At 39.0% G+C, this 23,352-nt stretch overlaps 1 protein-coding gene and 1 long non-coding RNA gene across 4 annotated transcripts in view; one reads left to right on the top strand and one right to left on the bottom strand.

The window, feature by feature from the left end:
* LOC121136613 overlaps positions 1-9,165 on the bottom strand; it is a 65,979-nt gene extending 56,814 nt beyond the window's left edge. The window contains exon 1 of the long non-coding RNA XR_005873649.1: positions 7,003-9,165. This is a non-coding gene — a long non-coding RNA (uncharacterized LOC121136613). The remainder of the gene's footprint in view (positions 1-7,002) is intronic.
* Positions 9,166-9,865: 700 nt separating this feature from the next.
* The window catches only part of Cop1 (COP1 E3 ubiquitin ligase), a 113,837-nt gene continuing 100,350 nt past the window's right edge, over positions 9,866-23,352 (top strand). Inside the window, exons 1-2 of one of the 3 annotated variants that reach the window (XM_040737265.1) lie at positions 9,866-10,541; positions 16,616-16,675. In XM_040737265.1, coding sequence (XP_040593199.1) covers positions 10,120-10,541; positions 16,616-16,675 — 482 coding nt within the window. In that variant the 5' untranslated portion in view covers positions 9,866-10,119. The remainder of the gene's footprint in view (positions 10,542-16,615; positions 16,676-23,352) is intronic. The other 2 variants (XM_040737264.1, XM_040737266.1) reach the window with 2 other exon arrangements.

Here is a 23,352-nt window from a genome sequence, read left to right as displayed (position 1 = left end):
AGTCACAAACTTAAACCATGAGTTCTGGAGAGAATTAACAGATGAACAAGTAACATCCTGAAGAAGGCATGAAGGGCTTCCACGAAGAAAGGCAAATAAGGGTCTATGGGAGGATTCCAAATCAGAGTGCTACTAGGTCTGGTCTGAGGTGACAGACAGGATGTGAACAGACAAGTGGAAAAATATATCTTTTGGGTAGATTTTTGCAGAGGTGATACAGAGTGTATTAAATGTCATCATCCACCAAAAAAAAATACAAGTCATGATATTTAGAGGATAATATGAGTTCTCTGAGTCATGTATTCACTTTATACTTCAAATATATTTGTGAAGTTGTAAAGCTGGAAATACACAGAAAGTTGATTAGTCTCTAAAACACTTAAACAGAAAAATATATTACTTTAGAATCCATTCAGGAAACATATGTTGGCAATATCCTCTATGAGTCAGGTACTTTACCAGATACTGAGACTAGAACTGAAAAGACAGTCATTGCATTCATGAGTCTGACAGCCTCATTGAAAAATACTAGCAATTACAATGCTAAGTACAAGGATGTCAGTAAGGGTGTTTACTGCCTACCTAACTATAGATTTTAGGCTAGTACTGTTATCAAGCCTGGCTAACTTCAGGGCTAAAATTATGTAGTCAGAATTTCATGTCCACTCATTGCCTAACTGCTTTATCTATGCATGCTTATTCTTAGGTTTACATGGTAGCTGGATGATTGATGCAATGGTGGTGGCAGTACCAGCTTCAGTCCCTATCTAATACTTCATGTTTCTGAATTAATGGCAAAACCAGATTTCCTTTCTTAGCTCTTCCAGCAGAAGCTTCCCTTTCTTGGCCATTTTCCCATCTTTGAACCATTCTTTGGCAGAAGTACTCAGAATGAAATTCACTAATCAACTGAAGACTGGGTTGTATATGAAACTTCCCAGGTGTCTTAGTTAAGGTTTCTATTGCTGTGACAAAATGTCACGACCATAAAATAACTTGGGGATGGAAGGCATTTTTTGGCTTATATTTCCTCAGTGTTGTTCCTTGAAGGAAGTCAGGATAGGAACTCAAACAGGGCAGGAACCCGGGGTAAGAGCTGATGCAGAGGCCATGAAAGAAAACTGGTTTATTGACTTGCTTCACATGGTTTGCTCAGCCTGCTTTCTTATGGAACCCAGGACCACCAGCTCATGGATGGCACCACCCACAATAGTATGGGCCCTTCCACATTGATCACTAATTGAGAAAATGCCTTACAGCTTGACCTCATTTGGAAGCATTTCATCAACTGAGAAGACAACTCTGTCTTCTCTGATGACTCTAGTTTGTGTCAAGTTGACACAAATCCTGCCAGTACACCAAGTTCTTGAGAGTTTGACTTAATCTAGTATAGCTGAACTGAAAAATAAGAAAGGCCTCAGCTCAATATCACCAGAAGTAGGGTAAATGGATGATAGGATTCAGGCCCAGGACTCTGTAACTACGCAGGACCTTAGGTTTGTCATTCTCCATCAGTCCAAAGTCTTATGCAGAGTTTGATGCCTCTGCACTGGCCTTTGTGTTGTGGGGTATTTGTATACTGTGTGAAGGTGTATTGCTGTGATTGGTGTAATAACAAGCTGAATGACCAATAGCTAGGTGGGGTTTCCAGGGATAGAAAGGACGAGGAGTCAGAGTGTAGGCAAGCAGGAGAAGCCAGGAGACAGAAGGTACAGGAAGTGCAAGATGGAAGAGAGCTAATATCATGTGATAGAATATAGATTGATATAAATGGGTTAATTTAAGTTATCAGAGATAGTTAGGAACAAGTCTAAGCTACAAGCTGAGTCTTCGTAATTAATAAGTCTCTATATCATCATATGGGAGCTGCCTGACAGGACAGAGGACTCATTATACCTTTGTCCCTCATATGTGGGAGTTTTATTTTTATAGCTTTTCATGTTGCTTACTATGCCTTATTTTTCTTAATGATTAATTCAGGGCCTTCAGCTAAATTCCCTATAATCATCTCCATGCCATTGATTATTATTTCTCCTTTCATGGGAAAAAAACTGTTATTTTTTTGTTCTCAGCAAACCCCACCAAGTTCTGCATCTTTATGAGAAAGAAACATTTTACATTAGTAAAGCAAATGGAACACATGATTCCAGCTTCTGTGAATAAAGATCTCTGTTCAGTGGCTCCTGTTTATCTATGTTAGTTGGCAAGGTTGCCATAACAAAACATCACTGCCTTCATGAACAAAAGACATTTATTTTCTTAGTACCTGAAGCTAGAAGTCAATGATCGAAGTATTGACAGATTTAGTTTCCCTTGTGGTTGTTCTTAGCTTGCAGGTGGCAGCTTTCCCTTTGTGACCCCCATGGTCATTTTATATTTATCTACCCAAGGATTTTTTGTATGTCCAAATTCTTTCTTAAACAGACATCAGTTAAAGTTGGTTAGAATCCACCTTAATAGCTTCATTATAATTTACTTATCATTAAATGTCCTATATTGATTACTTCTTGTTTGTTGTGACCAACTACAAGAAGAGAAAGGGTTTATTTGGGCTCATTGTTTGGGGCATACAGTCTATCACAGGAAAGTGAGGTTCCATTGCATCCACAGTCAAGAAGTACAGAGAGATGAAAGTCAGTTGTGTTCAGCCTACTTTCTCCTGTTTTATTTGTCTATAGCCTGAGATCCTAGCCTGTAGGATGATATTGCTCACATTCACAGAAGGTCTTTTCACTTCAGTTGTACCTTTCTAGAAATGTCTTCAGAGATCTTTATTCAAGGATGTGATTCTAAATCTAGTCAACTTGACCAGTCATAATTAACCATCACAAGCCCTATCCCCCAAACAGTTAGTCTTCTGTTCTAGGATTCAGTGGATGAAACTGCAGAACACAATTCACTACATTGGCTTTCTTATCTACTTTCCTTTCTCTCTCTTCCCTCTGGCATTCTGCTGTTGCACACTAGCTTTCAAGCTTTGAAATTACTTGGATATTCAAGCTTGGATATTACTCTTACTGGGCTTTTTCATATGTTATGATAGTCTCTACCTCCTCTCTTGGCCTTCTTCTTATCTTCATTTTCTAATTTGGAATACCAGTCTTAGAAATGGGTTTGACTAATTTAATCAAAATACAATGTCTATCACTTATCTTTGTTTCATAGCATATAGCTACCTAACTAGAATGATTGACAAACTCATTGAAAGATAGGCAACGAGGAAGGAAACTTTCATAGATACTACGGATCTCAGTGTAGTAGATGATATAAAAGTCCCCTGAGGATGTCCCGTATACTGTCTACCAACAGCAAAATGGTAACTTCTGTTCTATTAACTTGAATCAACCAATAATTTGTTTGAGTCTAGAGGCAGAGTATCCCAAAGTTCTAGTGGGTTACATTGCCATGTTAGCTTTTTTATATTTCTTGTGAGACTCTTATAAATAATCCAGCTGAAGCAAGACTTCCTTGTTTTATGAAGTTAAACTTGTGGTGATTTGCTGTGGTTACCCTGGATGGGAATACTTAATTGGATCTTCAATACAGGATTCCATTTGTAATTTCCTCACATTCCTTACCAACATCTAGTTATATCTTGGCAAACACCAAGTGCCTGAGAGTAACATGATATCATACAAGAAAGAATAGTTGGTATATAACAATCTTAGTGACTGGTTCAAGCAATTAAAATCCAAGATTTTTTTCTTGTATCAGTTGAGGTAAGGTCAAACACAGATTCTTCTGCTCAGTCAGCAATGTTCAGTCACTGAATATAAGGTGGGGTGTCAAAATTTTGCCCAATATGATCCCTGTTTTGACCTAATTTTTCCAAAATGAAGATGTGACACTATTAGTTTCTGCTATCTTATTTCAAGTTGGTAAGTGCAAATGTAGTTGATGAAATGGTTCAATGATAGATGCCCAAGGTATAGTGTGGGAGGATTCATATGTGAGAAAAGAAACACCTGCTGTATCTGCCAACTCAGAGTAAGAATATAAGAACTATTACATTGCTGGGTGGTGGCACACACCTTTAATGCCAGTATTGCAGAGGCAGAGGCAGGCAGATCTCTCTGAGTTAGCGGTCAGTCTTGTCTACAGAGTGCATTCCAGGACAGCCAGGACTACACAAAGAAACCCTGTCTAAAAATATGGAAAAAAAGAAAACCAAACCCAACCCAAACAACAACAAAAAACCTGTTACACTGATGCTGTGAATAGAGAGAATGTTTACTTTAAGTTCATATCATCTTAAAAGGTTAAATGGGTGCCTATGCAAATTTCTCATCCAAGCAAATATAAATAGAACTAGAATTTTTATGTTCAGATACCTAATGTTTTTCATTCCAGGTTGCTTATATAGGCTCATAACTTATCACTATGTTAACATCATTAATTTATTACATAATCCAACAATAAATACTATTTATGTTACAGCCTTCTCTTCTGTACTCACACACAAACTCATCCTTCTTTTTCTAATTACCATGCCTTTTCTTTAATTTTATACATCATCTCTCTCTGCATCAATCAGAGTCTCCTCATGAAACTTGATAGCATGAAACTTGATCACAGAAACACAAGTCAGGAGAATACCAACTCCCACGAAGTGAGAATCAAAAAAAAGGAATACCAAGTCATACGGAGGTACTAGACATGAGCATATGAATAAAGAGTAAGGGCAAAGAGGCAAAGGATTTATTCTAAGCACTAAAGTTATTTTGCAATCTCTTTTTCCCAAGGAAAATTCCCCCTTTGTCTTTTTTTCCCCTACATAGGAATAAACCTATATTTAGTGTCATAATTCAGTTGTCTTTTCTTGACTATATTTTATGTTAAAATATAATACATAGTATAAAATAATCTTTACTAAGACAGGAATGGGAACTGGAGATGTTATGATGTGAATTTCCGAAGAATATTTGGGATACTAGGTGAAAGAAAACATCACTCCTAACTTACGAGACTGGTTTAATACAAGTTGTAAATGACAGAGGACTGTTTTAAATATTTCTTGAGTCTAACTTTATGGTTTGTTCATATCACTTAGTTAGGTTTGGGCATTGAAACTCAAGGAGAAAAGACCAGTAATATTACCTTATTTAGTTTAAATACAAGGTAATGAAAAAAATCAAATGATACCAATTATGTTGTTTTCGTGGAACATATTACACTTCCTTCTGATTTGGCTTATGATACTCAGTGAAACCAAACATTCCAATATCTTTGTGGAAAGTGTACATAAATTAATTTTTTCAATAACTGTTGCTTTTTTCCATCTGGAGAATCTTTCTAAAGATTACTAGTCTTAAGTAACTCATATGCACATTAATACAGTTCTTCCTATCATTTTTTTATTGTTACAATACTTCTGATAGGTTCAGGCCATAGTTTGTAATACCTCAGTGTTGGGGAAGTCTTATGCTAATAAAGCACTGTCTGGCCAATAGGAATCTAGATAGGTGGGGCTAGGAATCCAGGAGGATTCTGGGTAGGAGAAACACAGGAGAGTCAACATGTGACGCCATGGGAGTAGGACACCGGGAACTATTCTCCGGTAAGAAACATACTTAGATTAACAATTATGGGGTAATTACTTAAGGCAGAGCTAGCCAGTAAGGGACAAACAAGGCCAACAGCTTCATAATGAATATAGCCTCCTGTGTGTTTATTTGGGACTCATGCGGATCTAGAACCAGGCTGGCGCGGCAGAGCCCAGGCGATTGGCGGGGGATATACCAAATCGGCAAGCAAGGAAAAAGCTTCTCTTAACACCTCAGCCAAAATTAGAAGCAGTACCCTGTATCAGAAATGCTTAAATAAAAAATTAACTTTAAAACAATATGATTTACTTGTGAGGGTTTTGGTGCTGCTAGTGTAGCTCCTCTAATAAATGTTTACAATTTTGAAAGCCAAGATAATGGTAAAATTTCATGCAATGAAAACAGTGGGTTAGATATTTTTGGAGAAATACATGCCTTCAAATAATGTCAAGGAAATCCTAGTTCTCTGTGTGATCTTCGTTCCACTTCTGGTTTTAGTGAATTATTCCTGAATAGGTGCATCTTATGTTATTGGGTTCATAAAGATTTCCCTGTTTCTCATTTTGACAATGAACAACAACAAAAAAACATTCCTTGTTTTTCTTTGGAGTTTAGTATTAGTTTGTTTGTGTTTGGCACTAAGGGTTGAGCCAATCAGCTACATCCCAGCTCTTTTAAACTTCTCTTATTTTTGAGAAGCAGCTCTCACTTAGTGACTTGCACAACCCTGAACTTGCTCTGTAGATTAGGTAGGGTTTGCACTTGCAATCTTCCTGCCTCAGTTGTCTCACATAGCTCCTCAGGTTATAGGTAGGTACCAATTTATGGTTCTCAATTTATCATTTTAATCCTATGTCTTTTTCACAACATCAATGCATGTCAAGTATACCACATCAACGCAAGAAATCATGGGGAAGCTGTTGTTCTCTGATAGACCTGATTAACAGTCTCAGGGCAATCAGGCCCCAGTTCTTCTAGGTGGGTCTGGCAGATGAAACTTTGTGGAGACCTTCTGGATATAGACAGAGGTTGTTTGCAAAGGACAGAACCTGCCGCAGATTGAAACCAGCACTCTTGTCTCGTTAAAATAGTGTATTTCGTATTTTATCTCAGGAACACATTCAGAATGTTCAAATCTCTTGTCAATCATTCCATTCTACCTTCATTCCTTTTGCTAGATTTTGGATTTTGTCTTTACTCTGTATTTTTTTTACAGTTCATGGACTAAATAGTTAGCATTATGGTATTCTAATAAATATTTGGGCTTAGTATGGTTACTTTTTCAACTATTCTATTTGTTGTTTCTCCTGTGTTGTCTTGCTTCCTTGTGTTATGTGATTCATGCATTTTCATGCACTATGCTTCCTCTTTTCTGCTTTCCCAACAGGTCTTACCAACAGAAATTATTGTGTACTTTTACTTATTTATCTAGTATGAAGGGAAATTGCATCATACTTACCAAGCTTCCTTTTGTAACTTCAGATTTTACTGAAGATAGGCTTCAAGTCCTCTTGATTTGTGCCTAGGAGACATGTTGTATTGTATTACCTCTCCCCCTTGGAATACACCCCTGGAAGAGATTACTTCATTTCTCTTATATTCCCTACATTATTAACCAGAGTTTTACACTTCTTTTCATTTTTGTTTTGTTTGAAAACAGATTCTCATCATGTAGCTAAAGAGACTCTTAACGCACAGTGTTACCTGCATTAGCTCATTTGGATATTGGGGAATGCATAGTCACAGGCTCTACACCAGAGTTAGAATCTTTGTGGTAGAATTCAGGAATTTATAGTTTTAAAGTAAGCCATATGGATGTTTCTTCTCTACACCAGTGTTAGAGAATCATGGTCACAGCAAATTTTCTAACTATGGCTTTAGTATGGTTTGAGTGATTTTACAAAAGAGAGACTAGTCCCGGGTTGTGTTGGGGTGACAGAACCTTTGAGAGGGAGGGGATAGTGAATAACATGTAGGTACTGGCTGGAGAGGGATCGATGGTGGTCTTAGGGAGAACAAGCCATCCTCTCAAGAGCAGATGGTTATAAAGCAAGCCCACCACAAATGTTTGTTGGGCTCCTTTGCATCAGACTATTTCCCTCTCGGCCTTCGGTCAGATTGTGACATAGCCACTAGAAGTGAGTCAGATATTGCTACCCAATCTTGGAATTTCAGTCTCTCAAACTATGAATAAATCTTTTCAACAAACAGCCCACATTGGATATTTTGCTATAACAATATAACATAGTTTATCAAGCAATCAGCCTTTAGAACTACTTAGGATTGCTGTAGTATCCTCTTACTAATTTCCAAATATTTCTCATGTGTTGATCTTAGACTGTGTTTTCAATCATTGCGTGGTTATGCTTACTTGAATGTTTTCTTATCCTACACTCAACACAGTCCTCCCACACTAAGTTTGGAGGCCAATAACGGAATTCCTGTATCCGGGTTCTGTACTGAACGAGACATATGGTTTCGATTTTGCTTGAAAAAAATGGCTGGCCAACTGTATGAATGGCTATGAATGAGGGGGAAGTTTGACCCAGAAAGTTTTCTGCTTTCTTGATTTTGTTTCTGTTGTTTTGTCTCATCTCCCAAAAAGGCCTGTACTCACTCTAGTTAACTTCATTGATTAAAATTCTACCAGTTTCTCAGGATTCTGCTGGTAGGTGACTCCTTCTGTGTGCTGTTGTTAGCCATTTGTCTTCCTGTCATGTGAAGTGGTCCCTGGCACCTGGGTCAGGAAATTTTGGCCCTCCCAGGTGTCTGAGACCCACAGGTTGAGAATTGCTGACTTAGGGGTAGGGTGTCATCCTTTTCTGTTTCTTTCTCTGCTTCAAATCTTTGTAACTGGAAGACCCAGACCCACATTTTTCTGATAAGCCCAAGCCCTAACTGCCCTTCTGGGATCTGTGCTTGCCACCTGGGAAGATTGCCAGCAACTCCCTCTGACTCTTTACTTCAGATGAAAGAGAAGATATTGGGTGGAGGCAGGGAAGGTCTTTTTGGTCTTGTTTTAGAGGCAGCTTTATCCAAGCACCCTGATTGGGACCCCATTGTATACACAGGTTTCCAGGCCCTAAACATTTTTACCTGTACGTTAATACTGAAATTTGGGGTGCCGCTCAAAAAATCACTAATTTGTGTAAGACCATGGAGGTTTTTCAGGGTTAAAAAGTCCCGGGGCATTTTTTGAGAGATTACATAAGAAAAAAGTTTCACAACTTACACCCTCTTTTGACCCAATGACTTCGGAAAAATGTTAGGGCATTACATTTGGCTTTTGCTACTCAGCACTGAAAATTCACACACACACAGAAAAAAAAAAACCCTCCAAAACTTCAAAAGCGAGAGGGATTTGCAGGGTTGATGACCCTCAACTCAGCGAGGTGGCCCAAAGGTTTACAATAACCGAGACACTGAAAGGCAAAGGCAATGCCAGTACCTATCTCAAGACAGCAGTCCGTAATCTGAGGAAAAATGGGACAACAAATAAGTCATCAGACAGATGCGACATTAGACACCGTGAGTTTTCCCTTCATATGTCCATGTCCAGAAGGTGTCTCTAGCAAAATAAGTCCTCCTCCCCCCCTCCCCCCGCCCCAAACCAGCAAGGTTTAGGCTTAGTTTGCAATTTCTGGTGAGGGCTTTGTTCGGAACTAGGTTTGTGGCTTCTATGAAAACAAATCAGGAGTTGTTAAAGAGATTTTACCAAACATTAGAGATAATTTAGATAAGTGACAAGGGGAACATGAGTCAAATAATTTCTGGTATCATAAAATGTTTGAAACCCCATAACCCTTTTCACTGACCTGGTTGGGCCCCTACTTTTTTTTTTTAGGACTTCTGAAGCTAAACAAGGGCAGAAACACAAATTATATTCCTGCCACCTGCCACACCATTGAGCAACAACGCGAAACCTCAGGAGAGAGACTTCGAGGAGCAATCTCAGTAGTTCTCAGTCTAGATCCGCAAGCGCGCCCACTCGCTCGCATGCGCAGACCTTACTGCACCGCCCCGCCCGCCTCAGGTTTAGTAGAGCAATCCGCCAGCGTCCACGCCGGGGGACGCGTAAGCAGTTGCTTTTCGAGCGTTCCTGGTCCTCCAGACCAAGCCGGCTACTTCTCCCGTCACTTCACTCCCTTCCACCCTTTGACCATTAAAACGGCCACCCCTGTACTGCGTCAGGAACGGGCTCAGCTCTCCACACGCAGGAGCAGACACTAGGCCTCCCCGTACAGCTCAGCGCTGCGTGCGCAGCTGCCCCGGGTGCCCCGCCCCTTCCGCCGCTCGTGCGCAAGCACGGCCGCCTCGGCGCGCCCGGGTTGGCTAGCCCGGCGGCTTCCTCGGCAGTAATGGCTCCTCTGATGTGATAGTTTCCCCCGCCCCCTCGCGTAGGACGCGGCGGTGGGGCGGCGGTGGAGAGCCCAACTTTATTGTTCCCCCGGCCCACCTCCCGGCGCGTCCTCAGGATGCTCGGGGGCTGAGCGCCGGGGGCGGCGGAGGGTCGCGGTCAGTCCCGGCCCTCGCCTCAGAGCGCAGGGCCGAGGGAGGGAGGGAGGAGGGAGGCACGATGTCAGGTAGCCGCCAGGCCGGCTCGGGTTCCGCTGGGACGAGCCCCGGTTCCTCGGCGGCCTCTTCGGTGACTTCCGCCTCCTCGTCGTTATCCTCGTCTCCGTCGCCGCCTTCTGCGGCGGCCTCGGCGGCGACGCTGGTGTCTGGCGGGGCGGCTCCGGCCGCGGGCTCGGGCGGCCTCGGCGGCCCGGGGCGGCCTGTGCTAGTGGCGGCCGCGGTGTCCGGCAGCGGCAGCGCGAGCGGCGGCGGGGCGGTGTCCGCGGGCCTCTCCCGGCTCAGCTGCGCGGCCAGGCCCAGCGCCGGTGTTGGAGGGAGCAGCTCCAGCCTGGGCAGCAGCAGCAGTAGAAAGCGACCTCTGCTTGCCCCGCTCTGCAACGGGATCCACAACTCCTACGAGGACAAAAGCAACGACTTCGTCTGGTGGGTTCGCAGAGCTGCCCCTGCACGCTCGACCACGAGTGTGTGATGCTCAAGCTGGCAGGGTCCGGTGTGGGGAGGCCTGTTGGAGAGCCGAGCTTGGTGGTGCTGGGGTTCGAGTTGAGTGTGGTTGGGAGGTGGAGGTGGACTGGGATCACGAGGCAGAGTGATAAAATGGGGTTACGCTGATGTGGGTGCTGGTGTCCAGGAACTGAAGGCATGTAAGGGACTGCCTAAGGATAGCCAATAAGTGGCTATGTAGTATAGGAAATATTTGGGCCAGTAGTTTGGATCTTGAATGTATTTATTTATTTATTTATTTATTTATTTATTTATTGGCCATTTAGTGGATTAGGCATCAAGTCTGGAGTAGTTCATGCGAATTAGGTTTTAAGAGGTAGACGACTACTGTCTGGAATTCTGAGGGATGGAATTGCTGGCTAGACTCTATTCTAAATACAGTAGATGATGCTCGAAATACGGTTGTGGGTGTTTTACACCCACAGATTAATCTTTTTAAGTACCCATTGGGTGTGGATATGTGTAAATGTTTCCTATTTGAATGGGCAGGACACTTGTAATTCTATCGTTGGTAATAATGTAGTCAAAATTCGTTCAACGACCATTTCCACGTTTCAACTATAGTAATGAGGGAAACACATTTATTAAAAAATGTTCAGTGTTGCACGGCACTACTACAGCGCCGTGTATATATACTGGAACTTCTGACTTGAGAAACAACTTGTATAGTCATTACAGCACATCTGCCACCTTGAAAGACACAGTAGGATTCAGTTATTTGGCATCTAAGAGGGGCTTTAAGCAAAATATGAATCTGATTGTCTTGAATTTTTTTTGAGTTTTAATTACTAGTTGTAGGATAAAGAGAGCTTAATTAACCATTCCTGCTCAAAAACTAGTAGAATCCTGGCTGGGCATTTCCTGTGAAGGGACTTGTTGATTAACTTAATATTTATGATGTAGAAAGCTGGCTTGAACACTATTCTTGGGGAAGTTGGTTCACTTTAGAGTTGGCCTTGTATGGTATTATTAAGTATTATAGGGCTAGAGATTGTAACCATTGAGAGAGATATTGGATATTGCTTGTTCAGAAATACAACTTGTATTTCTGCTTTTGTTTAGATTCAAAAGTAACACTTGTTGAAACACAAATGGTTGTGATTATTTATATACAATTTAAACAGTATATGGTTGGATCTAAGAGATGTTTGCATTCTTGTTTGCTTGTTTGTTTTTGAGACAGGGTTCTCTGTGTTGCCCTGGCTGTTTTGGAACTCACTCTGTAGACCAGGCTGGCTTTGAACTCAGAGATCTGCCTGTCTCTGCCTCCCAAGCGCTGGGATTAAAGCTGTGCTACCTACCACTGCCTGCCTAGCTGAGGTGTTTGCATTCATGTCCAGTCAGTACTGTCACATGATAAGGCAGAAACTAGTAAAACAAATAGGCAGCTTGTAGAATTTAATTTTTAGCAATTATTTGGGTTTCAGTTTTCAAAAAAGTAAAAGAAAACAAACATGCCAGCATCCTTAGGTCATTTATAAGGTGTAAAAAGTGAGAAGTCAGTTATTCAACATATAATTTAGACATTGACTTTGAACCCTCTGAGAGTAAACAGGCTAGGCTGTAGGGAACTGGTGGTGAATCGAAGCAGCTGGCACTTGCTTTTGTTCTTAGGTGTGTCCTAGTTTCATTTTTGTTGCTGTGACAAATACCTTGACTACAAGCAGCTTAGTGAAGAAAAGATTTATTTGGCTCACAATTTCAGTTACAGTTCATTATTGTGGAGAGATCAATGCAGGAGCTTAAGAGAGTCGCATCCACAGTCAAGCAGAGGGAGGAATGTTCCATGCTGCTAGCTTTCTTGCCTGTGACTCAGCTGGCTTTCTCCACTCCTGTACAGTTCAGGACTCCAAACCTGATACTGCTGCCCACAGTGGGCTTGGGTCGTCTTAACACCAGTTAAGAATGGAGAAAACCTACAGGCATGCTATGGTCAGCCTGATCTAGACAGTCCCTTGGTTGATACTTTCCAGGGGTTTCTAGATTGTGTTGACAGTTAAAGCTAGTCAGCTAAGGAGTGAAACTAATGATTTTTTTATACAGTTCATCACCTGACTGTATAAAAAGGTCATTAAGTCTAGGAGCTTGAGAGGAGACTTGAGTGGTTAAGAGCACTTGCTCTCCCAAAAGGCTGGGGTCTGATTCCACGGCAGCTCACAACCGTTTGTAACTCCATTTCCAGGGGATCTAATCCCTTCTCTAGGCCCCATAGGCACCAGGCATGTTGGTGGTGGTACATAGACGTACTTGTAGGCAAAGTACCCATACAAACCCATAAAATAAATAAAAAGAATTCATCCTACTCCCTTATCCTATGTTGTATAGGTATTACATTTTATATTCTAGTGTGAAAATATCCAATGAATGTTTTTTTGTTGTTGTTGTTATTTTTCTTTTTGGTTTTTACGAGACAGGGTTTCTCTGTATTGTTTTGGAGGCTGTCGGTCCAGCCCAGCCTTGAACTCACAGAGATCCGCCTGCCTCTGCCTCCCGAGTGCAGGGATTAAAGGCGTGCGCCACCACCACCACCACCACCCGGCCCAATGAATGTTTTTAGTTAAAATTACTAATATTTTCACTAAGAATCTCCCATTTTTCTTTCTGGTGAGATTGGCTATTCAAAGAGTTAATCAGTGAATGTATTTTGCACTTGCTAAACTATGTTTAAATTTTTTCAGACTCTTGGAGTAGGATATGTATTAGGTAGTCTTAGCAATCCCCTTTTCTTTCCTAATTGGTCTCTGGGTGTTTTTGTCTTTTTCTATACTGTGTCAGACTGTGAACCAATTCAAATTACTGTAGTCTTTTATATCAAAATGAGGTTTAAGTTCAAAAAAGTTTTTACTCATTGATAGCACCTTTGTAAAGATATTTCACATTTCATTTTATTCTTACAGTAGTTGTAAGGAGATATAACACCAGTACAATGATTTTTACCTGCTGTTTAAGTGGGATAGCTAATGGACAAAATGAGATCTGGAGTCTCAGGTCAGTACTTCCCTTTATGTGGTACGAAAGCTTGAGCTCTTGTGAGTTCTGGCATACTCTCCAGTGGTTCTTAAATGGGCTTGATTAGAGGTAAGAAGCTGTTTTCCTTCATAATGTTTTTCCTCCTTAGCCACTTCTCCCCCTGCTGTCCCCATTCTAAGACAAATCACAATGGGAGGCTTGGGTGGGAGGCAGAAGATGAGGACATGCTCCCCTCTACAAGCCTTCTTGAGACAGTTATTTAAATAAAGTCACATACCCAATTTCATATTTGAAAAAAAGTTTACATTTAATTGTAGGATTGATTGACATTTTAGATATTTATAGCTTGTAGTCTTATATATCTTACAATAGATTGACAGCATTAAGTTGTGGGTAATTTTCACAGGATAAAATGGCAGGGACAATTAAGGTGACATGAGAAGTCCCATTAACCCTAGAATCTGTATGCCTTTCTTGCTGACTGAAAGCCAAGAAACTTCAACAACTTACAGTGTCAAAATTGCATAGAAAGATAGTGTGTTTTCCTACAGACATCTCATGCAAGGATGTTAAACTATACAAATAAACTGTGTTTACATGCAGCCTAGGGTTTTACCATATCTAATCTAAATCTAAATGATGATCTCATAAAACCAAAATGAAGTTCTTTAGAAGTATGTAAAGAAATATAAAGTAGCCAGGCTTTGATGGTACACACCTTTAATCCCATCACTCAGGAGCCAGAGGCTGGCGGATCTCTGTGAATTCGAGGCCAACCTGATCTACAGAGTGAGTTGCAGAACAGGCTCCAAAATAATACAGAGAAACTATGTCTTGAAAAACAAACAAAACAAAAGAAATATAAAGTAGTTCATAATTTTTTCTTAATTTTTAAACTTAAAATTTAAGTCTTACCTAACCTTTAAAACTTATAAATTACATCCTTTGAAGAATGTAACTTAGAAAGCTACAGGATCACATATATAGCTGCTGTAATGGCATATTCTCAAGCAGAATTCTCTGGAGAAACCTGCACCCATGGTATAGGATTGTATATTGTCCTTTTCCTATATGGCTCTCTAAGCAATTATTTAGTAAACCCACTAACTTTGCTTAACCCTAGTTCATCTTGAAGTTTTTGTAGCTGCAGAGCCAAGGATCAGCCTTTATCTAAGTGGAGCTCCCTGCGGGTGGAATGCAGACTGCTAGTGGCAATATTGTGTTATGGTTCCCTGTAGCCACTGGCAGTTTTAGAAATATTTGTTAAGACATTTCTTTGTAATCAATCTCTCTTCTTTATTGTCTGTTTTTCCTCCTGTTCATAGGTTATATTTTCATTTGGGTGCCTAGCATGAAGCCATCCTAAAGATGATATTCAGTTCTCTGGTGTGAACACACACACACACACACACACTTGCACATTCACTCTTACTTTGGTGGCAGACATTGCTAACTTGAAGACCAGTTTGGTCTTTCTGTTTTTTTGGTTTTTTTTTTTAATTAAAATTAAGCAACACTTTGAAGGCAGGTTTCAGTAACTAATTCTTTATTAAAGCCCGATAGGCTGTACTCCTACTAACCCTTCTAGGATCTCTGTTGAATACCTAGGGTTTAAATAATAGCTCCCTCATCATTTTATTCCTGATCTTGTGCAGTTGGACTGTGGCAATTTAAATCAACAAAGTTAAATACTAAAATATAAGCATTTATAAGAGCCACTGGTCTGATTTTTAGGTATAATTCATGTGCATGATATAAGGCAAAATATGTGTTAGTTTAGAGAGAGAAGTATAGCATTTTGTTTTGGCTGGCGACATATCCAAAATTAATGTGGGTAGACACATGTACACAAAGAAGATAACAATTGAAAATATATTTTGCCTAGGGACCTTTCTAAAGGTGTGTGTGTGTGTGTGTGTGTGTGTGTGTGTGTGTGTGTGTGTTCACACCAGAGAACTGAATATCATCTTTAGGATTGTTGATTACCTTATTTGAAACAGTCTTCTTGCTGGGAGTTCACCAATTAGACTAGACCAGCCATCCAGGGAGCCCCAGATATTCTATTTCTGCCTCCCTGGCTCAGTATTACAAATCACACACATTTACATGACTTTGAGAATGGAACTCAGGTCCTCTTACTTGTAAAGCAGATGTTTTCCCTACTGAGCTACCCTAACACCCTTTATGTTTTATTTTAGTTGACACATAGTTATTTTGTATACTTAGAGTGCAGTTTTTCAGTACATGTGTATATGTAATGACAATTTAGTATGTCTGTCACCTTGGGTGTTTATCATTTCTTTGTGGTAGGAACGTTCAGAGTGTTCTGTCTTGCCAATTAAAAATGTTTAGTTTCTTTTCCTTTCTTCCTTTCTTTCTTTCTTTCTTTCTTTCTTTCTTTCTTTCTTTTTTTTTTTTTTTTTGGTTTTTGAGATGGGTTTCTCTGTATTGTTTGGAGGCTGTCCTGGAACTCTGTAGACCAGGCTGGCCTCGAGCTCACAGAGATCCGACTGCCTCTGCCTCCCGAGTGCTGGGATTAAAGGTGTGCACCACCAATGCCTGGCATTAGTTTCTTTTGTTAACTATACTTATCATGTTATGATATAGACTATATAAGTTACTTGTTCTACCTATAACCCTATATCCATTAATCATACTCTTTATGGCCAATCTTACCTGCAAAGAATGCTGGAATTTTGAGTATTATTTTGATCCTCTATAGGAAGAGGAGAATTGGAATCAAAATTTATCTCACATCGGGACCTCATATATAGGCTAGGTTAATGTTTGAATAATTTAAGTGTATTCACTGCATTTACTTTAGAATTTATTGCTTTCTGGGTCAGCTTGAATATTTTACTTTTCACTAATAGTCCTGTAAATTTCTGTTGAGAAAATTAGACTACTTAACTCCTAGCTATACATTAAATTTGATTTGATTAACTCTGTCACTAGCCCTTTCCAACATGTAGTACTCTGCCTTAACGAACATTTAGTGGTGATTGATTTTTCTCTTTTCTTTGTAGCCCCATCTGCTTTGATATGATTGAGGAGGCGTACATGACAAAATGCGGCCACAGCTTTTGGTAAGATGATCTTCATTCAATATAAGTGCAACTGACAAGATGTTATGTTCTTTAACTTTAGATTGTTTAATTTTAGATTGTTTCTTCAACTGATAGGTCTTTACAGGTTTGACAGTTCAAGATATAAAATGTGTTTAATAGATGACATCTATGAAATATAGGCTTGAAAATCTTGTGTTTATTATGTTAGCAGAAATGATGGTGTTTTAGAAAATCAAGGTGGGTAACCAATTATTAAGCATGAGATACTAGTTACTCAGGAGTATGGCGCGGAGATCCATAAAACAGGTGGGCACAAACAGAAAAAAGGTGGAGTGAATTAAAAAGTCCTGTTCTCTCTTTGTTAACACTTTATAGATTGTCTTTAGGCTATATTGTGTTACACTGATATATTTAAAATTTCAATTGTAAAATAACATAGAATTTACGGTCTTACCCATCTTGATATATAAAGTTACATTGTGCTATCTATTCTATGTTCATTGTTGTGTAGTCTCTAGGACTTGTTCTTTTGTTAAAACTGAAACTGTATACCTTTTAAAATAATGCTTCACTTTTCATCTCTGCAATTCCCAAAAGCCACTATTCCACTTTCTGTGTGTGTGAGTTTGCCAGTTCTAGATACCCCCCCATATATGTGTACTTAGATCATGTGTTAGTTGGGGATTTTATTGCTGTGAAGAGACACCATGGCCATGGCAACTCTTATAAAGGAAAAACATTTAATTGGGGTGGCTGGCTTGCAGTTTTAGAGGTTCAACCAATTATCCTTAGGGTGGGGGCATGGCAGCATGTAGGTGGACTGCTAAGACCCCTATGTCTTGCAGGCAACAGGAAGTCAACTGAGATACTGGCTGTGTCCTGAGCATAGGAAACTTCAAAGCCCATCGCCACGATGACACACTTCCTCTAACAAGGACTTGCCCACTCTAATAAAGCCACACCTCCTTTTAGGGCCACTCCCTTTTAAACCACCACAGATCATATGTGTCTTTCTATGTGTGAATTACTTCACATAATGTCCTTTGCATTCTTCTGTGTTCTATTGTGACAAATTATCTTTTAAGTTAAATAGTATTCTGTTGTATGTACAGGTGACATTTTGTTTATCCATTCAACCATCTATGAAGATTAGGTTGATTCAACCTCCTGGTTCCTGTTAATAATGCTGCCAAGAATGTGTGTATTAATTACTTTTCTGTTGCTGTGATAAAACACCATGACCAGAGGCAGCTTATGATAGAAAAGTCAAGAGTTTCCCAATCCAGAGGGATGGGAGTACTTTGTGTTGGGGATGCATGACAGCAAGCAGTAGGCATGGTGGCAGGATCAGGAAACTGAGAGCTCATATTTTCAAATGCAAACTCAAAACAGAGAGAGGGAACAGTAAATAGGGAGAGATTATTAACACTAAAAGCCCTCCACCAATGATAGAATTTTTCTTGGCAAAGATGGACCTCTCTACTTCCCCAAACAATGCCAAATATATGAACCTATGAGGAGAACTCTGTTTCACAATGCTACAGTATGCATGTATAAAAACTTCTGCAGGACTCTGCTTCCAGTTCTTTTTGGTATTCATCTTTTCTTGGTTGTTTTACTTTTGCTGATTCACTGCAAAGGATATCTTAAAGGACAGAAATAAAGAGCCAGGCCTAGAAGGCCACAGGGTCAGGTAGGTTGGGAAGGACATGGTTGCCTACTCTTTCCAGGCATGCCACTCTTCTAGTACCTCCACATGTTCAGCAACATGCACATCTCTGCACTAGACATCTTTTGGTTTCTTACAGAGGCTTCATTAAGTTGAAGGCACTGATTAAATCAATGGTCATTGGGTACCAACTCACCCTTCAGTTCCTCTCATCTCCCTGCTGATGAAGGTGGGCTTGAAGTTACAAACCTCTACAAAGTAGTTAGTTCACTGAGCAACTTGGAATCTCCCAGACATCAGACACCTTTTTTTTGTTGTTCGTTTGTTTGTTTGTTTTTTCCTTTAGAAGTAGCACATTCTACTTTGAATCAACCATGTTCATGAATTATTTGTGCATCCTGTTAACATGTAAGATTAACCTTAATATTTCTTCAGTCTATATTGAATGTTGTGCCTGTAATTTATGTTGAAAATGAGTGAGCATGACATTTGACAGGTAGATATCCTTGAGTTACCAGTAGGTGAGGCCTTTGATCTGGAGTATGATGTTTCAGGGTTAGTTGAGTTAGTTAGCTTTCTTAATTTGTATTATTTATGTCCTCCATAAACATAAAATTATAGCACTATATATGTATATATATATTCTTGATTTAGAACAGCAACTTTTATCATAGAATGATGGGCTACAGACTGTAAATGTCTCTCTCAGTCGTTTTTTTCTACATTTTCAGAATATTTCACTGTTAAGGATTACATTTTTTTTTCCAAAATACTTTGCCATGTTATTTTTCAATTTTCTTTGAAATTTTATTTATTCTTTCACAGTTCATACACAAATAATATGCTCCCCATTGTACACTCTTATCCCTTCTTTCCTACCAGATCTCTTCTACCAGAAAGTCCTCCTCCTACTTGCATGTCTTATTTCTCATTTTTTATCGATTAGTTTGGTTATCTGAAAATTTTATTCATGTATATATTATGATTGCATTCTCCTTTTACCTCCCTCCTGTCCTCAACAACTCTCCACATCCCTGCTAGTCCTTTTCTCAGGCTCACATCTTCTTTCCTTTGTGGCCCCGCTGCATTTAATAAGGGGTGCCTGAATGAACATGGGCAGGCAGTTATTTACTTAAGCAAGGGCAGCTTACTCGTGGTTACAACTTCAGTGACTGTGATCTGTATGTACCTCCTATCCTTCATCGCCTACAATTCCTGGAAAAAAACTTAGGAAGTTACGTGTCGGTTCCCCATCTGCTCCAGTCTTTTAGAGGTTTTGTGTATGTGGCCACTGCTGTTATAAGATCTGGGGTACATAAGTTGTGTCATGTCCAAAAGACAGCATTTCACAGTACTCTTTCTTTCCTGTCACTGTCTCTTTTTCCACGTTCTTTAAGATTCGGGTGGGGAGGATTAAACATGTCATTTTTATGGTTGATCATTTAAAAATTACTTATTTTTAGCAGTTTAACCAGCTACAAGTCTTTAGTTAACTGTAACCCACTACAAAGAGAAGCATCTTTGACCAAAGCTGAGAGAAGCACTACTACATGGGCATAAACAATTATTTAGAAATCATTTTGACATCATGTCCATATAGCAAAACAACAATAGTAGGTTTCCTCCTAGGTCCAGTTACTCCCTCCCACCCCAATGTATGGGCTTTTGACCAGATATATAATGCCCTGCATGAATTCATACTGTGCAGCAGGCATGAAACCCAAAGAAAACAATTACCCCCATAGCAGATATGCTACTATTGGCACATGCAGGCACATCTTGTTATTGTAGCTCAAAAGTTTCACAGCTGGATAAGAGTTTTCGTTACTTTTCTACCCCAGGAATCTGTGTAATGCCTTCTACTACTATAAATGTTAGTGAGAAGGAAGAAAAACTTATGTCACAATTCCAGTTTGATTTCTTTGTCCTTTGACCTGTGTGTGGTATTTTTCAGCATTAGGGTCTTATCATCTAGTCTGGTAGGCAATGAAGAGCAGGGGTGTCAGCCTGCATTGTCTTGGGGGCCTTAGGGACCTTTCTGACTAATTACTCACATAGAGGTGGCAGTCAGACTTTTGTTTAATAACTTATGGCCTCTGAGAGCCGTATTATATTATTTTATCTTAAGCACAGTGGCTGTTATTTCAGCCAGCCATTGCAGCTCTGCAGTTACTGACCTGCTTCTCTGGCAGCGTTGCCAGGCCTGGTGGGAATTTTGTTCCTGCAGGCACTGGCTCTGTCCTTTCTACTTAAGGTAGCTTTAACTAAATCTCTATCATTCTATAGATAAATAAGATTTGAGATTTAAAGGCTGGGGTGAAAACCTGCTAGCTCAGAGAGGTCAAATAGACTAGCTAACCTTCTGTCTTTGCTGGTATCTCCCAAAAAGCACATTCTTCCACTCTGCCAAAACAAACAAAGCTGCACCACTCAAAATCCTTCCCTAATACTTCTGTGCATCTCTCCATCTCTTCCAGATGCCCTCTGATGCTCTGTGATTACTTTCTGTCAACTAGTTGCTAACTCAGCCTCCTGACCCAAGGTTAATTTTATTTAATTAATGCAAATGTTAACTTGGGGTTCACAGTGTGTTCAAATATCACCCAAAAGAATTATCTGTTCTGTTAGTTTCAGATTTTTAAAAATTAAACTGTGATTTTTATTAGCTAGCAGATTAGTATATTTCCATATGACTTTTATAGATGATGTTTTTATATAGCATGGTAAGCAGCAGAATGTATGCTACATTTTCGTTACATCTCTTCCTTCATGCATTCAATATTTATTGATTTCCCACTCAGGGTATCATACTAGACTCTAATGGCACCCAGAAAAGCAAAACAAATATTTGCCTTTAATGAGAGAAAGGGTTGATTGTCACCTAGTTTTATATAGTTGTATGTAAGTTGCTGCACCTTAACTTTTTTTTAGTATAGAGTGATAGTTTCAAGTTCAGTATGAAAAGTCAGTTGCACGTTCATTAGCAAGGACAATTCTTTTTGGCTCTATCCCAGAGCTTTTTTTTTTTAATTTCTTGAAGGGAAAGTATGGAAATCAGCTTATTTATATGGAATATAGTGGATGTCACAGAACTTGAGTTGTTTTTTTAACATATAATATTATAAATTTGAATATGTTGACAAGATTTCTGATTTTACAACTTGTTCTGTTTCATTTATATTTTTATTTATTTTTGTGTTGTTGGAGTTTGTTCACCCAGGCCTTGCGAGTGTTACACAAATATTCTACTAGTGTTACACAAGCATTCTACTATTAACTATGTCATCAGCCTTTAGAACAGTGGTTCTCAACCTTCCTAATGCTGCAACCCTTTTAATACAGCTCCTCGTGTTGTAGTGACCACACCATAAAATTATCTCACTGCTACTTCATAACTAATTTGACTACTTTATGAATTGTAATATCTGATATTCAGGATCTCTGATGTGTGACCCCAGGGGGTTGTGGTCCCTCAGTTGAGAACTATTGCTCTAGCTTTTTGTTGCTTATTGGTTCATTTTTTAAAAACTGGAAGCTTATTATTAACATCCAAAGCATTCTCATTTTATCTGTCAATATCTCTCATTTTTATACCCTCCCCCAGGTTCCTCCTTCATAACTGGCTTTATTTAAATTTATTGATAAAAGTCTAACATTTTTATGTTTATTTCCTGATGACAGTCATTCATTTCCTTTTTCTTTAAGAAAACCTTTTCCACATTGAATTCTTTGTCTGCTGTATTTGTATTCCTCCTCATGTGTCCTTAATGAAAATGAAAACAAAAACATTTAATGTTATTTCCTTTATTGATATGTCCATATAGGAAGTGTCTAGTCAGATTTGGAGTATATCTGGTGGTAATATGCTAATCATAGTCTTGCTGTTGTTGCAGGAAGTGATGATAGTATTTCTAGAACAGTGTTCATTATCATTTGTTTAGTAGATACTAGAGTCTGTATTATGGATAGACAATTACTCCAAATTTTAGGCCACTGTACTATGCCAAAAAGAGTTCCTCTTCTTGCTTGTCCTGAAATTAACACATGTGAAATGAAGGTAGTAGAAAAATAGAACAGTGAAACTTCATGGATGGAAGGGTAGCTAGATAAAAAAAAAAATCAGCTTCAGTTTAAAGGTGAAGTAAATAATAATCTGGACAGAAAAGGTATGTTTTCTTTGTGTTAGAAATGATTTTTTACCTTTCTGATTTCTTAGAAATTTTTTTCTGATTGTCAAAGTAATATACGCTTACAATAGAAATTTGAGTTAATATCTACAAAGTATGTCTTACCTACAGACAGAAATACTGTTAACTAACATTGTAAATGTGTTTTTAGTTTATTTAAAATTTGTGTGTGTGTGTGTATGTATGATGTAATGATGTTTTCCCCATGTCAGTTTGATATTTTTAGGTAAGGTTGAACAATACTTAGAGTATTTATTTATTTATTTATTTATTTATTTATTTATTTATTTATTTTTGCAAGGTAATACATAGTTATAAAAGGTCCATTATTCGAACAGCAAGATGGCTCAGTGTGCAAATTGTTTTGTTATGTAAGCTATCAATCTTAGTTTGATCTCCAGAAGTCATGTAAAGGTGGAAGGAATGAATCTACTCCACAAAGTTGTCCTCTGATCCATTGCATATGCCTCTGACTGTCAGAGTACTAAGAAAAATTAGCATTTTTAAAAAGTAGTGTACCACAAAAATATAAGAAAAAGCATTTCCTATAGTATATGCGAAATACATATTATATGTCAATACATTTTATAATAATTTATTAATAAATAAAATATGATATATACATAGGTAAAATAAGATTTTCATTGCCAGCATACCATTGTACTGAATTGATAATTACAGATTTAGTCAATTTGTATGTGTAGTTTAGGTTGTTCCTCTTAAAGTTTGCTATTATGTTGCTGTTAGATAACTCTGCATTATAGCATATATTTTCCCCTATATTAAGCTCCTATAAATAAAATTTACCATATTAAAAGGAATATAAAACCTTATGATTT

This window comes from Mesocricetus auratus, unplaced genomic scaffold (genome assembly GCF_017639785.1).
Source record: "Mesocricetus auratus isolate SY011 unplaced genomic scaffold, BCM_Maur_2.0 Super-Scaffold_100676, whole genome shotgun sequence".
NCBI lineage: Eukaryota > Metazoa > Chordata > Mammalia > Rodentia > Cricetidae > Mesocricetus > Mesocricetus auratus.
Note: the sequence above shows the minus strand (reverse complement) of the source record. Positions and strands in the feature narration are given on the sequence as shown.